This window comes from Thamnophis sirtalis, unplaced genomic scaffold (assembly GCF_051295495.1).
Source record: "Thamnophis sirtalis isolate CommonGarterSnake01/CBP01778 unplaced genomic scaffold, rThaSir2_p1.2 scaffold_6, whole genome shotgun sequence".
Lineage (NCBI taxonomy): Eukaryota > Metazoa > Chordata > Lepidosauria > Squamata > Natricidae > Thamnophis > Thamnophis sirtalis.
The window spans coordinates 108,067,571-108,084,452 of NW_028261386.1; the positions used below are offsets into that span (position 1 = coordinate 108,067,571).

General features: G+C 43.0%; 1 protein-coding gene across 1 annotated transcript in view; it reads right to left on the bottom strand.

Annotated features, from left to right (window-relative positions):
- Nucleotides 1-15,872, bottom strand: part of LIN28B (lin-28 RNA binding posttranscriptional regulator B) — a 73,761-nt gene extending 57,889 nt beyond the window's left edge. The window contains exons 1-2 of the mRNA XM_014072355.2: nucleotides 15,810-15,872; nucleotides 15,035-15,237 (exon numbers count right to left, since the gene is read on the bottom strand). Coding sequence (XP_013927830.2) covers nucleotides 15,035-15,237; nucleotides 15,810-15,840 — 234 coding nt within the window. The 5' untranslated portion in view covers nucleotides 15,841-15,872. The remainder of the gene's footprint in view (nucleotides 1-15,034; nucleotides 15,238-15,809) is intronic.
- Between the last annotated feature and the right edge of the window lie 1,010 nt (nucleotides 15,873-16,882).

Consider the following 16,882-nt stretch of genomic DNA (forward strand, 5'->3'; position numbering starts at 1 on the left):
GACACGTGGGCGACTGCAGTGTGGGCAAAATGGCAGCCGCAACAACTCCAAGCTTGAGGTCACCTTGCAGGTGGTGAAATGGCCGCTCAGTGCCTGGGACACGCGGCCAGCCGGCTCGCACTCCCCTAGGTGCCTGCTCCTTTTAAAATTGAAATGGGCGCGTCACGCAGAAGCCACTCGAAATTAAAGCGGCGGCTCCGCTGGAGGCTTTCTTCCCGTGTGAGGAGGCTATGCTCCGATCAACCTAGCTTCCCCCAGGCAAGCCTCCTGAACGAAAACAGCCTCGAAAGAAGTAATAGAGCCCAAAACACTCCCGCAGGCCCGGGGATAGGACAGGGATGGCTCTTGGCCCGCAGAGGGTAGGGCGGACGCCCCACAGGGCTCTCCCCAACCTCGCGAGGCAGACAAGCTGTCCCTGGGCCACAGCATTAAATTAGAAAGAATTTAGAATAAGTTTAGAATGTCCAATTAGCCAAAATTATGTAGAGAACAATTGAAAGAACTACAATTCCTACCTGACTCAACTCAAACCAGTGCTTGGACCAACAGATTGAGAGGAAACTGGGCTAGGAATGGAAGGCATCAGTATTTAAGAGTTTGCTGTCAGTCTTTGGACCAATCAGGCTTTGAAAATACCCCACACGTGACCACTCCCTCTCTTCCACTGGAAAACAAACAAATCCCAGAAGCATAAGACTAGGATTTGATTTCCATATTTGGTTTTTCAATAATTGGAAGAACTTATGAACAGAGCACCCACTGTTAAACTTAAATGAACTTAGGGATAAGTTTGGTCTACTTGAAAGCAGAGGATGGTAAGTTCACGTCCTGCCATAACCATGAAAGCCAATTGATTCACTTTGAGGAAGCCACTTTCTCTCATCCTCAACCTACCTCACAAGGTTGTTATTGTGGGAAAATAGGAAGAGGAAGGTGAGCACAGGTTTGGGTAAGAAACGGAAAATGAATATTCATGTATTCAATTATTGGGATATGGACAAGTCTGTGAAGAAGGATATATCTACATATCTATATCTAATCCATCCATCCATTCATCTATCCGCCTTCACAGCCTTGTCCATATTCCAATAACTAAATACATGAATATTCATTTTCTGTTTCTTACCCAACTTTTTTCCTCAACTCTGATTGACGGAGAATAGACCATTGGTTTACCTGAAGGGTCCTTTTCTGTGCACCGCGGGAGAGTCCAAGCAACAGGTTAATTCAGTCTGGTTGCCCTGGGACTGAGGAATCTTTTTCCTTGGCCACGCCTTCTAGTGTTGCTAGTCCCCAGAATTTTGAGATGGTCTGGAACCGTGAAAACTGGAAGCATGAAGGGTCATAGAATGGTAAGTCCAAGTTGACATGATGGTCATGAATCCCTGGATGGTCCAGCCAGGGTGGGTTGGACTCTCCCACGGTACACAGAAAAGGACCCTTCAGGTAAACCAATGGTCTTTTTCCTGTGCACCGCTTGGAGAGTCAAAGCAATGGGACATACCCAAGTTATGTGCCATCTTGGCGGACAGAAAGGCAGTCCCGGGATTCAGTCATGGGAACAACCACCTGGAGAACCCTCCTCCTGAAGGAAGCTTCAGCCAAAGCATAAACGTCTAATTTATAGTTCTTGACAAAAGGTGATGGTGAAGACCAAGTGGCTGCCCTGCAGATGTCTTCAATGGAGGCCTGGGTGGCCCAGGCCGCAGTGGTGGCTGCGCTTCTCGTAGAGTGAGCAGTAATGTTTCTAGGCACTGTCTTGGACTGGTGTTCATAAGCAGCAGCGATGCATGCTCTCAGCCACCTGCCTACCGAGCCAGGCTGGAATGACATGAATAGGGTCTCTGACCTGTGGAGGTCTGCAGTTCGTCTGATGTAGATCCGCAGGGCCTGCTGGACGTGCAACCTGTGCCAGGTACGTTCACTTGGGTGAGAGGGAAGCGGGCAGAAGTTAGGCAGGATGATCTCCTGTGCCCTGTGAAACCATGAGTTAACCTTTGGAATGAAGGCTGGGTCTAGACACAGGACAACCCTGTCAGGATGTATAATACACAGGTCTTGCTGAACTGACAGGGCCGCCAGCTTTGATAAGCGTCTTGCGGATGTTATTGCGATGAGAAAGGCAGTTTTCAAGGTGAGATGGCGAAGAGACAAAGTACGCAGAGGTTCAAAAGGTGGTGATGTAAGGGCTTGTAAGACCACCAACAGCTGCCAGGTGGGGTAACGGTGCACTATTGGTGAATGCAAGTTGGAAGCGCCCTTGAGGAAGCAGTGAACCATGGGAATCCTGTGAGGGGGAGGGTGGAATTGCCGGACCAAACGGTGGATAGAGCTGCCACCTGACGACGAAGAGTATTTGGGGCAAGGCCTTTTTCGAAGCCTCCTTGGAGAAAATCCAAGACGCAGGACACAGGAGCGGTGACAGGATCAAGATGGTAGGTGTCACACCACTTGGCGTAAACAGCCCAGGAGGAGTCATAGATTCTGGTCGTTGAAGCCTGAATGGTACGTACCACCTCCTCCAACAGGCCCTTGCTGCTCAGGAGGGCCCCCTAAAGTGCCAGACGGCTAGCTGGAGCCACTGGGGGTCCGGATGGATGATGGCCCCCTGGCTGAGGGAGACCTGATCCCAAGGAATTCGCCATGGAGGAGACAATGACAGGCTGACAAGGTCAGCGTACCATGACCTCTGAGGCCAGTGGGGAGCCACGAGGACCACCTCCGCCCTCTCTGCGATGACCTTGCGGATTACCTGAGGAAGAAGCGGGAGAGGAGGGAAGGCGTACAGCAGACCCCGGGGCCAACTGCATCGAAGAGCATCCGTCCCCTCCACCCCCGGAGAGTGGAAGCGGGAGAAGTAGCGCTGGAGTTGCATGTTTTCCCTGGTGGCAAACAGGCCGATCACTGGTGTGCCGAATCTGCGGAACAACTGGCAGAACAGGACCGGATCCAGACACCACTCTGCGGTGTCTATGGTGGTCCTGCTGAGCTAATCCGCCTGAGTGTTGTCCACTCCGGATATGTGGTCGGAACGAATGGACGCTACATGAAGTTCTGCCCAGCGGCCCAGGGCCTCGGCCATGAGTCTTTTGGACCTGAGGCCACCCTGGCGGTTTATATGTGCCTTGGTGGCCACATTGTCCGTCATCAGGAGAACGTGTTGATGTCAAATGTCCCGGTGGAAGTGTCGTAGAGCTAGTCTCGCAGCCCGCAGTTCCAAGAAGTTGATGTTGCAAGCTGCCTCCAACGGACACCACTTGCCCTGAGTCACTAGGTGTTCTATGTGTGCCCCCCAGCCAGCGAGGCTGGCATCCATCATGATGACCACCCTGGTGGGCTCTTTGAACAGGTGTCCCTTGAGAAGAGCTGACGACCGCCACCACCTGAGGGACGTCTTAACTGCTGGGGGGATGTGAACCCTCATGGATGAATTGTTCCTATTGGCCCTCTGGTGAGGCAGGAGGAGCCACTGTAATGCTCTGGAATGAAGCCGAGCCCAGGGAACGACCGAGATGCAGGATATCATCTTTCTCAACAGCTGCGACAGGAATAGTACTGGAGCCTGCTTTGCCCTTAACACTTTGTGGGTCATCGATAGTAGGCCGTCTATCCTGTCCTGGGAGAGGAACACCCTGCAATCTGAGGTGTCTATGACTGCCCCCAGGTGGATTAGCCTGGTGGTTGGGATGAGATGACTTTTCTCCAGGTTCAAGGAGAACCCGTGACTTCCGAGGGCCCTCATAGTGATGCGGAGATCCTGTAAGGCTTGCTGCCTGGACGGCGATTGGATAAGTATGTCGTCCAGGTAACATTGGAGGCGTACAGGTCTGCGCCTGAGTTGTGCTGCAACAACTGACAGTACCTTTGTGAAAGTCCTGGGTGCCGACGACAGGCTGAAGGGGAGTTCCCTGTATTGGTAGTGCTAGCCAGCATAATAGAACCACAAGAACCTTGTGGAGGGGCCTCCTGTCTGGTTTAGTAGGAACTGGGAACAGCAGGTGGCTGATCCCACTTTTGCATGCTGTCCACAATGCCCTGCGCAATGGCACGGGCGACCACAGCCTGCATGTGGGCTTAGAGTTCGGGTTCCTGAGCCGGCTCAGGGTCTTGACCAATGGGTTCCCCCTCAGGGCAGGGATCCCGTTGGGTGAGGGCATGCTCAGAGACCCCACCTTGTTCAGGCCCCAGCAGAGGGGAACCTGCCTCGGAAACCTAAGAAGGGGCTGGGGAGCCCGGCTCTGCCAATGACCTGTCCAGGGAGAGGTCCTGGGAATCCACCTCCTCATTGATTACTGAGAGAGGATCCACCCTTGGAGGTGGAAGAATGAATGGCTCCCCAGGGGAAGCGGACTGGGAACATACCTCCGCTGACTGGCGTCGGGCCTTTTCAAATTGTTTGTCAAAGGCCCATTGACGCCTCTCAGCATCCTGGGTCTCAGCTACAGAGGGCGGCTTGTAAGGATGACTGTCCTGAGTGGCCACCCTGACTTTCCTAGGCCCTTTCCCACTGGCAGAAGAGGAACCCTTGCTGGGGGTCTGGGAGGGGCCTGGTCTACTCTCAGGAGCTCCCAATGGGTTAGGGGCCTCCATGGTCTATGACACCACAGGGGATGCTAGGCCAATAGCAGGTATGAGACAGGAGGGCTGGGAAATCTGGCTGGTTATACTGCAAGAAATAGGGAATAATGAAGAAACATTAGAAAAAGGTGTAGATCAATGTTCAAAAATATTACTCAAAAAACAAGAAACTCCCTTCCAGCCATTGGGGTCGGAGGCAAGATAAGGGCCTGCACCAAGGTTGCAAGGCCTGGCAGAAGAATCAGGGAGGGCCAGTCAAAAAGGAAAAAAGAACAAAAAATTGCTTAGGTGCCCTCCCTGTGTCCGATGTGTGACCACCAGGTGGCCAAGACACTGGAGCCGCTTAAGAGCATTGTGGGTGGCAGTGACCCAGCCAGAGGCCAAACGGGATCATCTGCCCACCCTGCGTCCTTTTGCTGTGGCGTGGCTGAGCGTAATGGCCGACTGGAAAGAGCACAAAAATGCCTCCCAATATGGCCACCACTCTGGTGTGGGGCTAACGAGGAGGCCTGCGATGACCACGCTGCTATCTGCGGTTGCACCCCCCCCCCACCTCTGCGGCAAGCTACACCTTGAAAAAGGCAAAAATTGGCAAAAAAAATTAAATTAAAACGCTCTGGGACCGCCGCCCTGCGCCGGGAGCCTTGCCGCACTATTTTAAAGCAAGCGGCAGCTCTCTGAAGCCGACCCAGCGCAGCGTGGCAACGGAGCACCACCACCACCACCATGCCTACCTCCTGGCTTCACGAAGAAGGCAACGTCTTGCAGTTTTGAAGGGAAAAGTCAGGAAAAAATTAATAAAAAAGAACAGAAGGCTATTGGAGAAGAGGAGGAAAAAAATTGGAGGAGAAGGAAAAAGAATTAAGAATGGAGAGTGCAAGCCTAAAGCTATTTCAGCTGGAGCTCACAAATACAAATCCTGAATGGGCAGACTGAGGAAAAATTCTGGGAACTAGCAACACCAGGAGGCCAAGGAAAAAGATTCCTTGGTCCCAGGGCAACCAGACTGAATTAACCCGTCACTTGGACTATCCAAGCGGTGCACAGGAAAACCACCAGTTCCAGAATGGTCTGGATTCTAGAACCTCAAACATGAGAGCTCTAACCAATGATGGGGTTCGGAAACATTAATGTGATTTATTCAAGGGAAAACTAGTCTAGCAGGATCCAGACTTGAAATAGCCATGAAATAGCCAAAGATGGGAAAGGTTGCTCTATCAATATATCACTGATCACCAATTTATATTCAGAGGTTTACACTTGCAATGCAAGTGTAATAATTATTTTGAAAATTAGGACTTCATTCAAGCAGCGCTGCTATTACAAATCAATAATATGTAAACCTTCATGCATTTATATAGGCTGTAGACAGACTTGTTAATTTGTAGCATGGTAAATATTTCAGTACATGAGCCACATGACTCTGATAAAATAAGACAGTAAAACTGCAAAAGACCTTTTAGTTAAAAATCTGTAAAATCGCACACTTAAAAATAAATGAGACTTATTTTATATGTACATACAATTCATGACAGCTTGATTCTGATTGCTTTGGCATCAAAACTACATAGTCTTATGTACATAAATTATCTTATTTAAACATGAAGTTAAATATTCCACAACAATCTGGCTACACATATTATTATGCATTCAATTTATATGGGTGTCCCATCTCACATAAAATGACTCTGGATAGCATACAATTAACAATTTAAAATATTATAAAACCACTTAAAACAATTTACCTAAACACACATGCATAAAAACAATTATTATTTGTAAATAATTAAGACTACCACAATTCTCTGATTGTGGTAAGACAAGTTGTTGCAATGAAACCTCATTTCCCTTCCTATATATACCATTAATGATGCAATAAATATCAATATGCAACTTCCTTTTTACAAAACAAATAAATTAAACAAGACTTGTTCTATCATTTACTTAACACGTTTCCTAAATTTTGAACATCAAAACTTATAACCAATCATTCAACATGTAGCCAAAATACCACTGTTACTATTTGAAAATGCAATAAAAAGTAGAAAAACATTAATACAGTGAAATAGAGCAAAACAAACAATTTAGATTTAGAATTTTCTCCAATATTACTTTATGCTTTGATGAACAAAAGTCAAACTTAACTTTTCAGAGTGTAGATCATGATGCTTAAGAAAGGGCCGCATCATAAATGTTATCAAGGCTGTTTATTATTGGAAATTTGACAGGTTTTATTTTAGGGAAAAAAACTTCCTAGAAACCTACTGTACAGTTTTTATCTGCTTCCCATCTCAGATAAGCAGGAAAATCTGGTCTGTTTTTAGGAATCATGATTTTAGGTGGCTTGTAGGTCACAAAAAGAAAATGTGGGGGCCGCTAACGGCCCACTCTATCATTAGATTCAGGATAGCCAATTGTATACAACCGCTTGTTTTAAGAACCCCATAGTAGATTGTTAGAGGGAATATGTTTCTCTAGAGACACTTCTGTTATTTGATCATCTAATTAAAGGGTAAGCAAACTGCTTTTATTGCAACATACAAGAGAGAAGTTTAGAATTTCAGTCTGAGGAAATTTTGTGTTTTGATCACACATTAATATTTATCACCTCAACTTAATTAGAAACATGGACTAAAACATAACTTTGGGGGATATAGAGAGAATGCAATGAATATTGTACTAGCAAACTGGAAAGAGTGCAACAAAAAGAAACTGTAAAAAGAGATGACCTACTCAATGTTATTAGAAAGTTGCCCTGTGTTTTGTTTGATTCCAGGTGGTTACTGAATTAACTGTTTTATACATGCATTTAATAAAGAGTCATAGCAAAACTGCAGATGGAAACCATGGAGCTATGGAAAGACAATTGTCATGGGATGAATTCCTGGGAAATGGAAATGTATAACTTTGCAAAGCAAACCACATCTTGACATAGTAATTTGTTAATACATTACATAACCCATAATTTACTAAGCTAAACTAAAAAACAATAGCCTGGACCACCCCGCCCCACCCCGCAGGCCAGGAAGTAAAAGAAAAGAGAAAATGCTGCAATTGAGACTAAATTGTATGTTGTTATAGGTTTGCGTAAAGTGGATTTTGAATATTGAATCTGTTTATGTTAATTTATATGACCACCCATCTCACAATGACAATTCTGGGCAGCTAACGTAAAATTAAAATCAAATAGAAAAACAACAACAACACACAAACACACACAAACACACACACTGTACGTAAGTACATATGTGGTATGTGTGTGTGTCTGTGTGTATATATATATATATATATGTGTGTATATATATATATATAATGTGTGTATGTATATGTGTGTGTGTGTGAATGTGTGTAAATGTAAATGTAAATGTATATGCACGCATGCATGCGTGCGCGCGCGCGCACACACACACACACAGAGTATTACATAGATAGAGATAGTTAGATAGCTAGGCAGACAGCCTGCCAGCCATTTTTATGAGTCTGGGGTAGATAGTCTCCTGATATCAGAGGAAATAAATTAGAATTTTGATTATTAATGTTGAGATTGAACATGTGTGAAATTATCTTGGGAGCATTTACCTATTACAAACAGTTGGGAAAGAAGAAGCTCAGATAAATGGTCTTGTCTTCATCTCTTGCCTTACAATTCCAGTATATTATTTAAAAAGACAATTGAAGCAAATCACCGCAAACGGTAGATGTTCCTTCCACAAGTTCCTCTTCATATGTTAATTGTCTTTTCTGTTTCTCACCAGTTATTTGGAACAATTGAAATTATTCTATAGCTTGTTTCCAGGAATGTTATATGAATTGTTACTTTAACTGGAATTGAATTTTGTATTGCTTTTGTTTCCTATATTGGTATTTTATTGTTATTGTAGCATTGGGTGTAGCTTTTCTAAGCTTCTTAAGTATCACCTTCACTGAGGCAGTTTATACATTCATAAATTTAAAAAACCCTAAAATAAGTAGCACTCAATTTGATTTCTACTTAAACCGACTGGAATGGGCAGCTTCGACCTTTTTACTTTTTAGTCCTTGTCGACTATGTGCTCAGTTGACTAAAGATTAAAATAGTCTCAACATTTACAAGGAAAAAAATAATGGAAAATCCAAGCCTGATCCATGTATGTACATGATTCCAGAAAAATCTGAATCCAAATTCCCAAGATTAGCTGACCAATAACACTTCTGTCTTATTTGACTTTAACTGCAGTTTGTTCACTCTACAACTGAATTTAGGAAGGAATCAAATGGTGTCAACTGTTTTCTGGAGCTGGAAGACAACAACATAAACTGTCCATCATCAGCACATCAATGGCACTCACTTCAGTATTTCCAGAGGTTATGTATAGATGTCTGGAAACTAAGAAGACAAGGCATAATTCCATGAGACGCCCAGATCAACATATCATATGTAAACAGTAGTTCCCGGCAGTATCCCCTGAATATATATCCAATCAAAAAGACTAGAATCATTGCAAACAGTAAATGATTACCAGTAAATCATATTCAGGGCTAATGAAATCCACTGTAACATTGATGTCAATTAATACCCATTTCTTTTCATCCATTTTCAGACAGAGATCATTTACTAAGATGACCCAAAGCCAACCAGAAACATATTGAAATAAGTCCAGATCTCCTAGCTACCTTCTGTGCTTTGACATCATCCTCTTCTTAGTAGCCATGAGGTCAGTCAGTCAATCAATTTCCAATTCCCAAATCAAGAGATGGTTTTTTAAAATAACAGATTTCTAATTTTCTAATAATATATGATATTAAATATAATATAATATTTAAATAGCAGACTTCTAATTTTATAATAATATGATATGATATATATGATATGCTATATGATGATATATGATGATATATGATATAAAATATAATATCTGTTTTGATTTAACTATGGCTGTTTTAACTGTCGATTGACAAGAGAGCAGATATTAACTGGGAGATAGATAGATAAGATAGATATCTCTCAACTTACTATACAACTGAGCCCAAAATTTAGGTTGCTAAGTGAGAAATTTAAGTGAGTTTTGCCCCATTTTATGACTTTTCTTGCCACGTTCGTTACGTGAATCACTGCAGTTGTTAAATTAGTAACATGTAGTAACACTAGTTTCCCCATTGACTTTGCTTGTCAGAAGGCTGCAAAAGGTGATCATGACTATAGGGCACTGCAACCGTCATAAATGTGAGTCAGCTATCAAGCATCTGAATGTAAATCATGTGACCATGGGGATCCTGCAATGGTCGTAAGTGAAAAACAGTCGTAAGTCACTTTTTTCAGTGCTGTTTTAACTTCAAAAGGTCACTAAACAAACTGTTGTAAATCAAGAATTACCTAGGTGGGCAAGAATTTCTGAATATCCACTGATGGATCAGTATTTTGGACAATTAAATCGTCCATCCAGGAAACCTAGGACAATCTTTCAGAACTGTGTAAATCTTTCAAAATAGATGTTTCAGAACACATTGGGAGATATATGAAACATGTTTTTAAATTATTAAAATATTTCCAAACTACTTCTTCACATGCCTGTGCACGCATAGACATTTCATTCCGTGCAAGCTCAAAGAAAGACACAACTGCTTTAATAAGCCAAACATAGGTGTGTCTCATATCCTCTTGCATATTTCAAAGCATCACTTTTAAAGGATTTCACAAACTGCAATATAATGTCATCTCTAACTTTGCCAAACTAGTTATAAGTATGAATGAAGCAGGAAAACTGATACAATAAGTTATCAGCAGAACAACTGTCCCAACAGTGATGCCGTGTTTCCCTGAAAATAAGACAGGGTCTTATTTTCTTTTGATTCCCAAAATAAGCACTTGGCTTTCTTTTTGGGGAGGTTTTATTATTTTTGAGGTGCAGGAAGCAGTGAGTGTGGTCATCTCATGGCTGCTGCTGTGTTGCAATATTTTTGGGAAGGCTTATTTTCAGGAGAGGGCTTATTTTCAGGGAAACAGGGTAGGAACTCAGAATTGGCAGAATGAGACAACTTCTTGTTAGCAAAATTGGAATTCCTATAAACCAACCAGTATTTGCTCCCAAATCCAGGTTCCCAACCTTGCTGGCCAAATCTAGCCTGTTACATTACAGAGAACTGTGGAGATCTGAGTAAGATGAAGTGCTCTCTCTACCTTCAATTTATTTATTATGATTAAATTCTATTGCCCCCCCATCTGGCAGAGGCAATTCTGCATGGAGTTAAGTCTCCATTATACATACCAGGTTGGAGTTACCATTTAGCATTAAGTGGTGATTGGTAGATATTTTAGCAGCAATTGGCTTGGCATTCAAAAGAGAGATCTATAACCTACATGTTCAAAAGAATGTGGCTTCCTTGGTTAGATTTTTAGGAAAGGAGGCCAACCAGCAGCCTGTCTTTATTTTCCTGCAATGGCCAGGTTGAAAGCTCTCCCAAATTTGTCCTTCTACTAACATTGGCTCCTGAAGCCATTTTCTGTCCTGCTCAACTCAGACACATTCCTCAACAGTGGCTCCAGTAAAATCAGCCACACAAGCAGTTTGTCAGTAAAAAGCAGCCTTTCCCAGCACACATACAGACTGCAGTGTGGCGCCCTTAACTCTTGAGGTTTCCTCTTTGATGACATGCAGCACTGAATGCAGTTTGCAGGCACAAGGACAATCAGAACTCCACACCAGTAATACACAGATGGAAAAACAGGGAGTCAGGCAGAGATGCCAAAAGGTTTGCAACAAGGATAGCTGTTAGTCTGTTTAAGAAAAAAAGGGGCCTCAAATAATGACAAGGGGCAATTTTACTTGCTCATAGAGTTTCAGTCTCTCTCTAATCAGATAATGGTCCTCCTTTACTCCTAAAGAGGCCTACAAGCTGCTCGTGGCTTCTTCCTTTCCTTGTGATCTTCTGTCCCCCCCTTAACCCATTTGTGCAGTAATGCAGGGGTCCCTAACCCCTGGCCCATGGACCAGCACTTGTCTGCAGCATACCAGCAACCAGTCTGCATAAACAAGCAAAGCCCAATCCATGGGATGTAGGCAACATGAGAAACCGTGCCTCCTCTGGTCCACAGAAAAACCTCTCTCCGCAGAACCAGTCCCTGATGCCCAAAAGGTTGGGGGGGCCAGTGCAGTAAAGGAAGTGACATCAGCCTGTATTGCTGAAAACAATATTACTCAATACCGCCCTTTCATTTCAGATGAATTTCTGCAGCGCGGTTAAACTATGGGATAGCTAGAACCGACTACAAAATAATTAACACTTTTTCGAGAAGTCAAGATTTAATCAATGTTCCTGGAAATGCTGGAGAAAAACTTTTGCCCCAATGGGACAAAAAGCTTAACCAAATTTCTACCTCACCTAGATTATTGCAAATTCAGGAATCCTTCAAGTTATTTATAACCCAATAATAAGAAAAGCTCCATATTTTATCATGAAACTGCCTTTTTACTCAATGTTTTACCAGGAAAAAAATGTTATGCTTATTTGCAATATTATTGCAAATACATATATGTATACATACATACATACATACACACACACATATATATATACATACATACATACATACATACATACATGTATGTAAATGTTTTCATAGATTTTCCCGGGTGTAGGTATGCTGGTCTTGTTGTATTCAGGTCTTTTCCCCGTGTAAGATTGAGATTGTCTTGGCAACGTTTCGGCGAGGTCTCACTCGCCATCTTCAGGCTGGTGCCTCTTGCACAAGCATGAAGCCAAAGGCATCAGCCTGAAGATGGCGAGTGGAACCTCGCAGAAAAATACACACACACACACACACACACACACACACACACACACACACACACACGTTGTATTTGTGCTGATAAATAAAGGGAGACTAGTATAGATCTATTTCAAGCTATTTAGCTCTCATCAGCTAGCCATACCCTTACTGGGATTCGAACCTGGGCTGTATTACATATTAGGCAGATGTGTTAACCACTAAGCTATAAGGTTCTCCTTCTTTATCAGCTGAGCCAGGGAAATAGGTATGTATTTAGTGTCACAACATTTATCAGCACAAATACAACACAAATGTAACAAAGGCAACAATATTGGGTTTCTGTCTGGATGGTCTCTTGTGATGAGCCGATAGACAGAGAAAGGAAGCAGTAAGCTTCCTCCCATATTTGGGCATATCAGGGGTTGTGACACTAAATACATACCTATTTCCCTGGCTCATCTGATAAAGGAGGAGAACCTTGTGGCTTAGTGGTTAACACATCTGCCTAATATGTAATACAGCCCAAGTTCGAATCCCAGTAAGGGTATGGCTAGCTGATGAGAGCTAAATAGCTTGAAATAGATCTATGCTAGTCTCCTTTTATTTATTTATCAGCACAAATACAACACAAATGTAACAAAGGCAACAGTAAAAATATTGGGTTTCTCCCTGGATGGTCTCTTGTGACGAGCCGATAGACAGAGAAAGGAAGCAGTAAGCTTCCTCCCATATTTGGGCATACCAGGGGTTGTGACACTACATACATACATACATACATACATATGTATATATAGAAATATTCCTAAAATGCTTCCCCCCCCCCAAATTATGGAAATACATAGCTTTTATTTAATTATTGCAACCTATCAATAAACACTCTGACCAATGCAAGTGTGCATGTAGCAGACAAGAACGTTTTCTCCAGATTTTACCATTGCAATTCACCGCCCCCCCAAATATTTTGGTTTTACTTTTTTAAAATCTATGAACATGTGAACATAGAAGCCAAAAGCCTAGCAAGATACACAGCACGTTACAACATGACAATATCTGAGTAATCAAACTACAGGTGTCTATTATATAAATGTTCTTTTAACAGATTTTGTGGAGTTTGATTTCCAGGTGCCATTAGAAATCAGCACTGAAACTCTATGAAGATTGTAGATTAAATCAAACAAACACATTCATGTAACTAAAAAAAATCAGTTGTTTCATTTCAGTTATTCTCCATATTTATAGTTAAATATTAATTTTGTTTCAAGATGCTGTATTTACAATTCATTAAAGTGATATTAATTTTGTTACAAGATGGAAAAAGCAGAGTAAATATTCTGAGAAGCAGAAACAGTAATTCATTCTTTCTTTCTTTCTTTCTTTCTTTCTTTCTTTCTTTCTTTCTTTCTTTCTTTCTTTCACCAGTTATTCCAAAACATTTCTACTGAATTCAGTGAAAATATTACCTCAGAAGATATTTTTAAACTTGAAATTACTGGTTTTATTACCTTGTTCTATTGCACATGAATTCCTTACCCATCACCCAAATTAATAATAAAAAACCCCATACACAACGGATCATCTTAAAAATTTGCTCAAACCAGAAAAATAAAAAAGAAAGCAAACTTGACACAGAAAAAATATATATCTCAGTTTGCTAGGAGATCCCCACAGGTAATAACAGATGTATTCACATTAAACATTATTGAGGTTTTGCGGATATACTCAATCAAAAACCCAGGTCTTCCTATATACAATGAAGGATTTAAAATAAAATAAAAAGGAATTTAACAATGTGCACAGGAATTTCAGAAATTTTCATGTGTTTCATTCTCCTCCTGGAGCTAACTATGCGATGGTACAATTCAAAATTTAATTCCTGGTTTTTAGGATTTAGATAATCAAAGGACAGAAGAGAAAGTGAAAGGCACACATGTGTCAAACATAGTTAGCTGAAATAACATTTTATGCTGTTATTTGTTTTTACAGTCATAATGGACTTTTACATGCTAAAGGAATAATGCCTTTATTTGTACACTAATATGTACGATAATATCACTTTTTTCATTTGCACTTCTAAACTTTTGAGGCCTTACAGACTGAGCAGTCTTGTTGCTCTATAAAGGATACTTTCGTCTCACAGGTTTTCACATACCTGAACATAAATTAGGCTTTGATATGTCATGTTCTACCATATGAGACCCATTTGTTTCCAAATAGCAGACCAACACAGTTATCCCCAAAAGTAACAGTTTATAATATTTTCTTTCTAAGTAAGTTCTATTTTTGGGGGTGGGTGGGTGAGGAGTCTTTAAGTTCAACATGCACAAAATTGCAGGGTTTACTGATTTCTCTTGCTCGAATTTTACTAAATAGTAATTTATCAGATGACTAATAAGATTACAAAATTCCTCTAGAATTACACAGGAAGCAAAAAAAACCCCAAGGTTTTCTACTACAATTTTCTATTGAGAAGGTACTTTATTAGATTTCAACTAATAAGGTATTTTCTCAATACACTGATTTCAATGGGACTGTTGCTGTGGCCATCTGAAATTAGTTCCTTACAGAACAGGCACAATATATATCTATATATATATATTTATGCAAACAGTTTGGGTCATATGAAACAGAAGCAATCTTAAACGGAACTAGCATCGGTTAATTTTAGCAAAAGAGAGATATATGGGAATTTAAGTAACAAAAAGTGCTCACTTGGTGTACAAAGACATCAACAGGAGACTCCAAAGGGCTTCCCTCGCGGTTGAGCATGGAAATAAATCCGAATCCCATTCTCACATTAAACCACTTGCAATGGCCTGTTCCGTGCAAAACCTGAGATTCCTCCTCCTCCTCTTCTTCTTCCTCTTCTTGTTCCGGTAATTTCCCGGGTTCATCTCCACTTTTACGCGCCCCCGCTGATTTGGAGAGAGGTGGCGGAAAAAAAAGCACAAGAAAACTACGTAAATATACACGCGCGCGTGCACACACACACACACCCTCTCTCTTACACACAAGCCGGGAATTAAATTCCAACAACATCTCCTTGGCGGCAGCACAAGAGCGATTGCTACAGAAAAGGACGGAAAGCACACATACACGCACGTTCAACGTTACGAAATCGAGCTATTTTCCCTTCCCTTCCGACCCACAAATTTTGTTTTCAAAGCGCACCAACATTTCAATCACACCCACGCCCGGATCTTGTAGGAGGAAATAAACTGCGTTTCGAAAGAAATAATAATAATAATAATGCAACGCTGAAGGGCATCTCCGAGGGGGAAAGGCAGCATCTGCTGTGACTCAGGCTCTATTTTTCATACACTCCCCGCCACTCGCACACACAGGCTCGCACACATAGTAGTAGCACTAGCAGCAGCAGCAGCAGCGGCAGTCCAGCCCACCCCACGTTGTTCTGTACATACGTGCGATCCTGCCCTTTAACTCCATCTTTCAGCCACATAAACCACCCCAGAAAACGATACTTTACTTGGATACTGCTGGTTGAGCACCGATCCCATCCCTCCCCAGAGGAATTCGCAGGCGAATGACTCTCGGCTGGCGAGGGAGGGAGGGAGCGAGCGAGCGAGGAGGGGCGGGGAGGGAGGGGGGCGACCGAGCCGAGGGAAGAAGGCGATTGCACAACCGCTTGGAACAGCCCATCCAGCGGCCGCGAGCGCCGGGTGTTATTTTCCAACTGGGCTCGTTTCTCTCATTTCCCTCCCCTTTCTTGTACGCTGGGACGACTCTTACTACAGCCCAATGGAGCGGCTCTGTATGTGTGTGGCGGGGGGGGGGGGGGGGGCAGGTGTATAAAACTTTCCCCTTCCCTTTCTGCCTTCAGCGACTGCTTGCTCAATCACACAGGAACAATGGTCCCTCCGAAGGCTTTTCAACCCGGGTGAATCGGCGGTGGGCGGCGCAGAGCACCACAGAGGAGACCTCGGCCACAATAGGATTCTCTTCCCCCCTCTCACCTCCCATTTCGTGGCCGTTGTTTGTCATGTTTTTCCTTTAAAACGCGAGCTGTCCTTTCAATCGCCCTTTCCTTTAAAACGAAAGTTAAAGGGCCCTTCTTTTTTTTTAAAAAAAAGGGGGGGGGACGGGACGGAGAAGGAAAACGAAGCGATGTTTCAAAGGAGAAGGGGGAGAAAAAAACAACCCAGGAAAAAGAAGGGGGGGGATAACCTTCGGCCATGTTGCTTTACAGGCCTTCTGTTTCAAAGTAGCGAGGCGGAAAAGTACACCCCCTCCCCCCTTTCCTGGTCGGGATAAACGGTCTCCGGAATTAGCTGAACATCTTGATTTTGAGCGGTTTCTCCTGCTTTGGCTGTCTAGAGGTTTCTGCTCTCTTGTGTTTTGGGGGGGCTTGCAGCTGCCCCGCCCCCACCGCCCGGGCTATGAGCCGTCCATGCTCTGGCTGGGATTCTGGTCCCCCGTTGCACGTGACTCGTCCAATTACATGCCGTCTTACTACTAATTTCACCTCGGGTCTTCCGAGTTGAGGGGATTTTGGGGGAGGGGGGGCGAAGTTGACAAAAAAAAAGAAGGAAGGAATAGCCA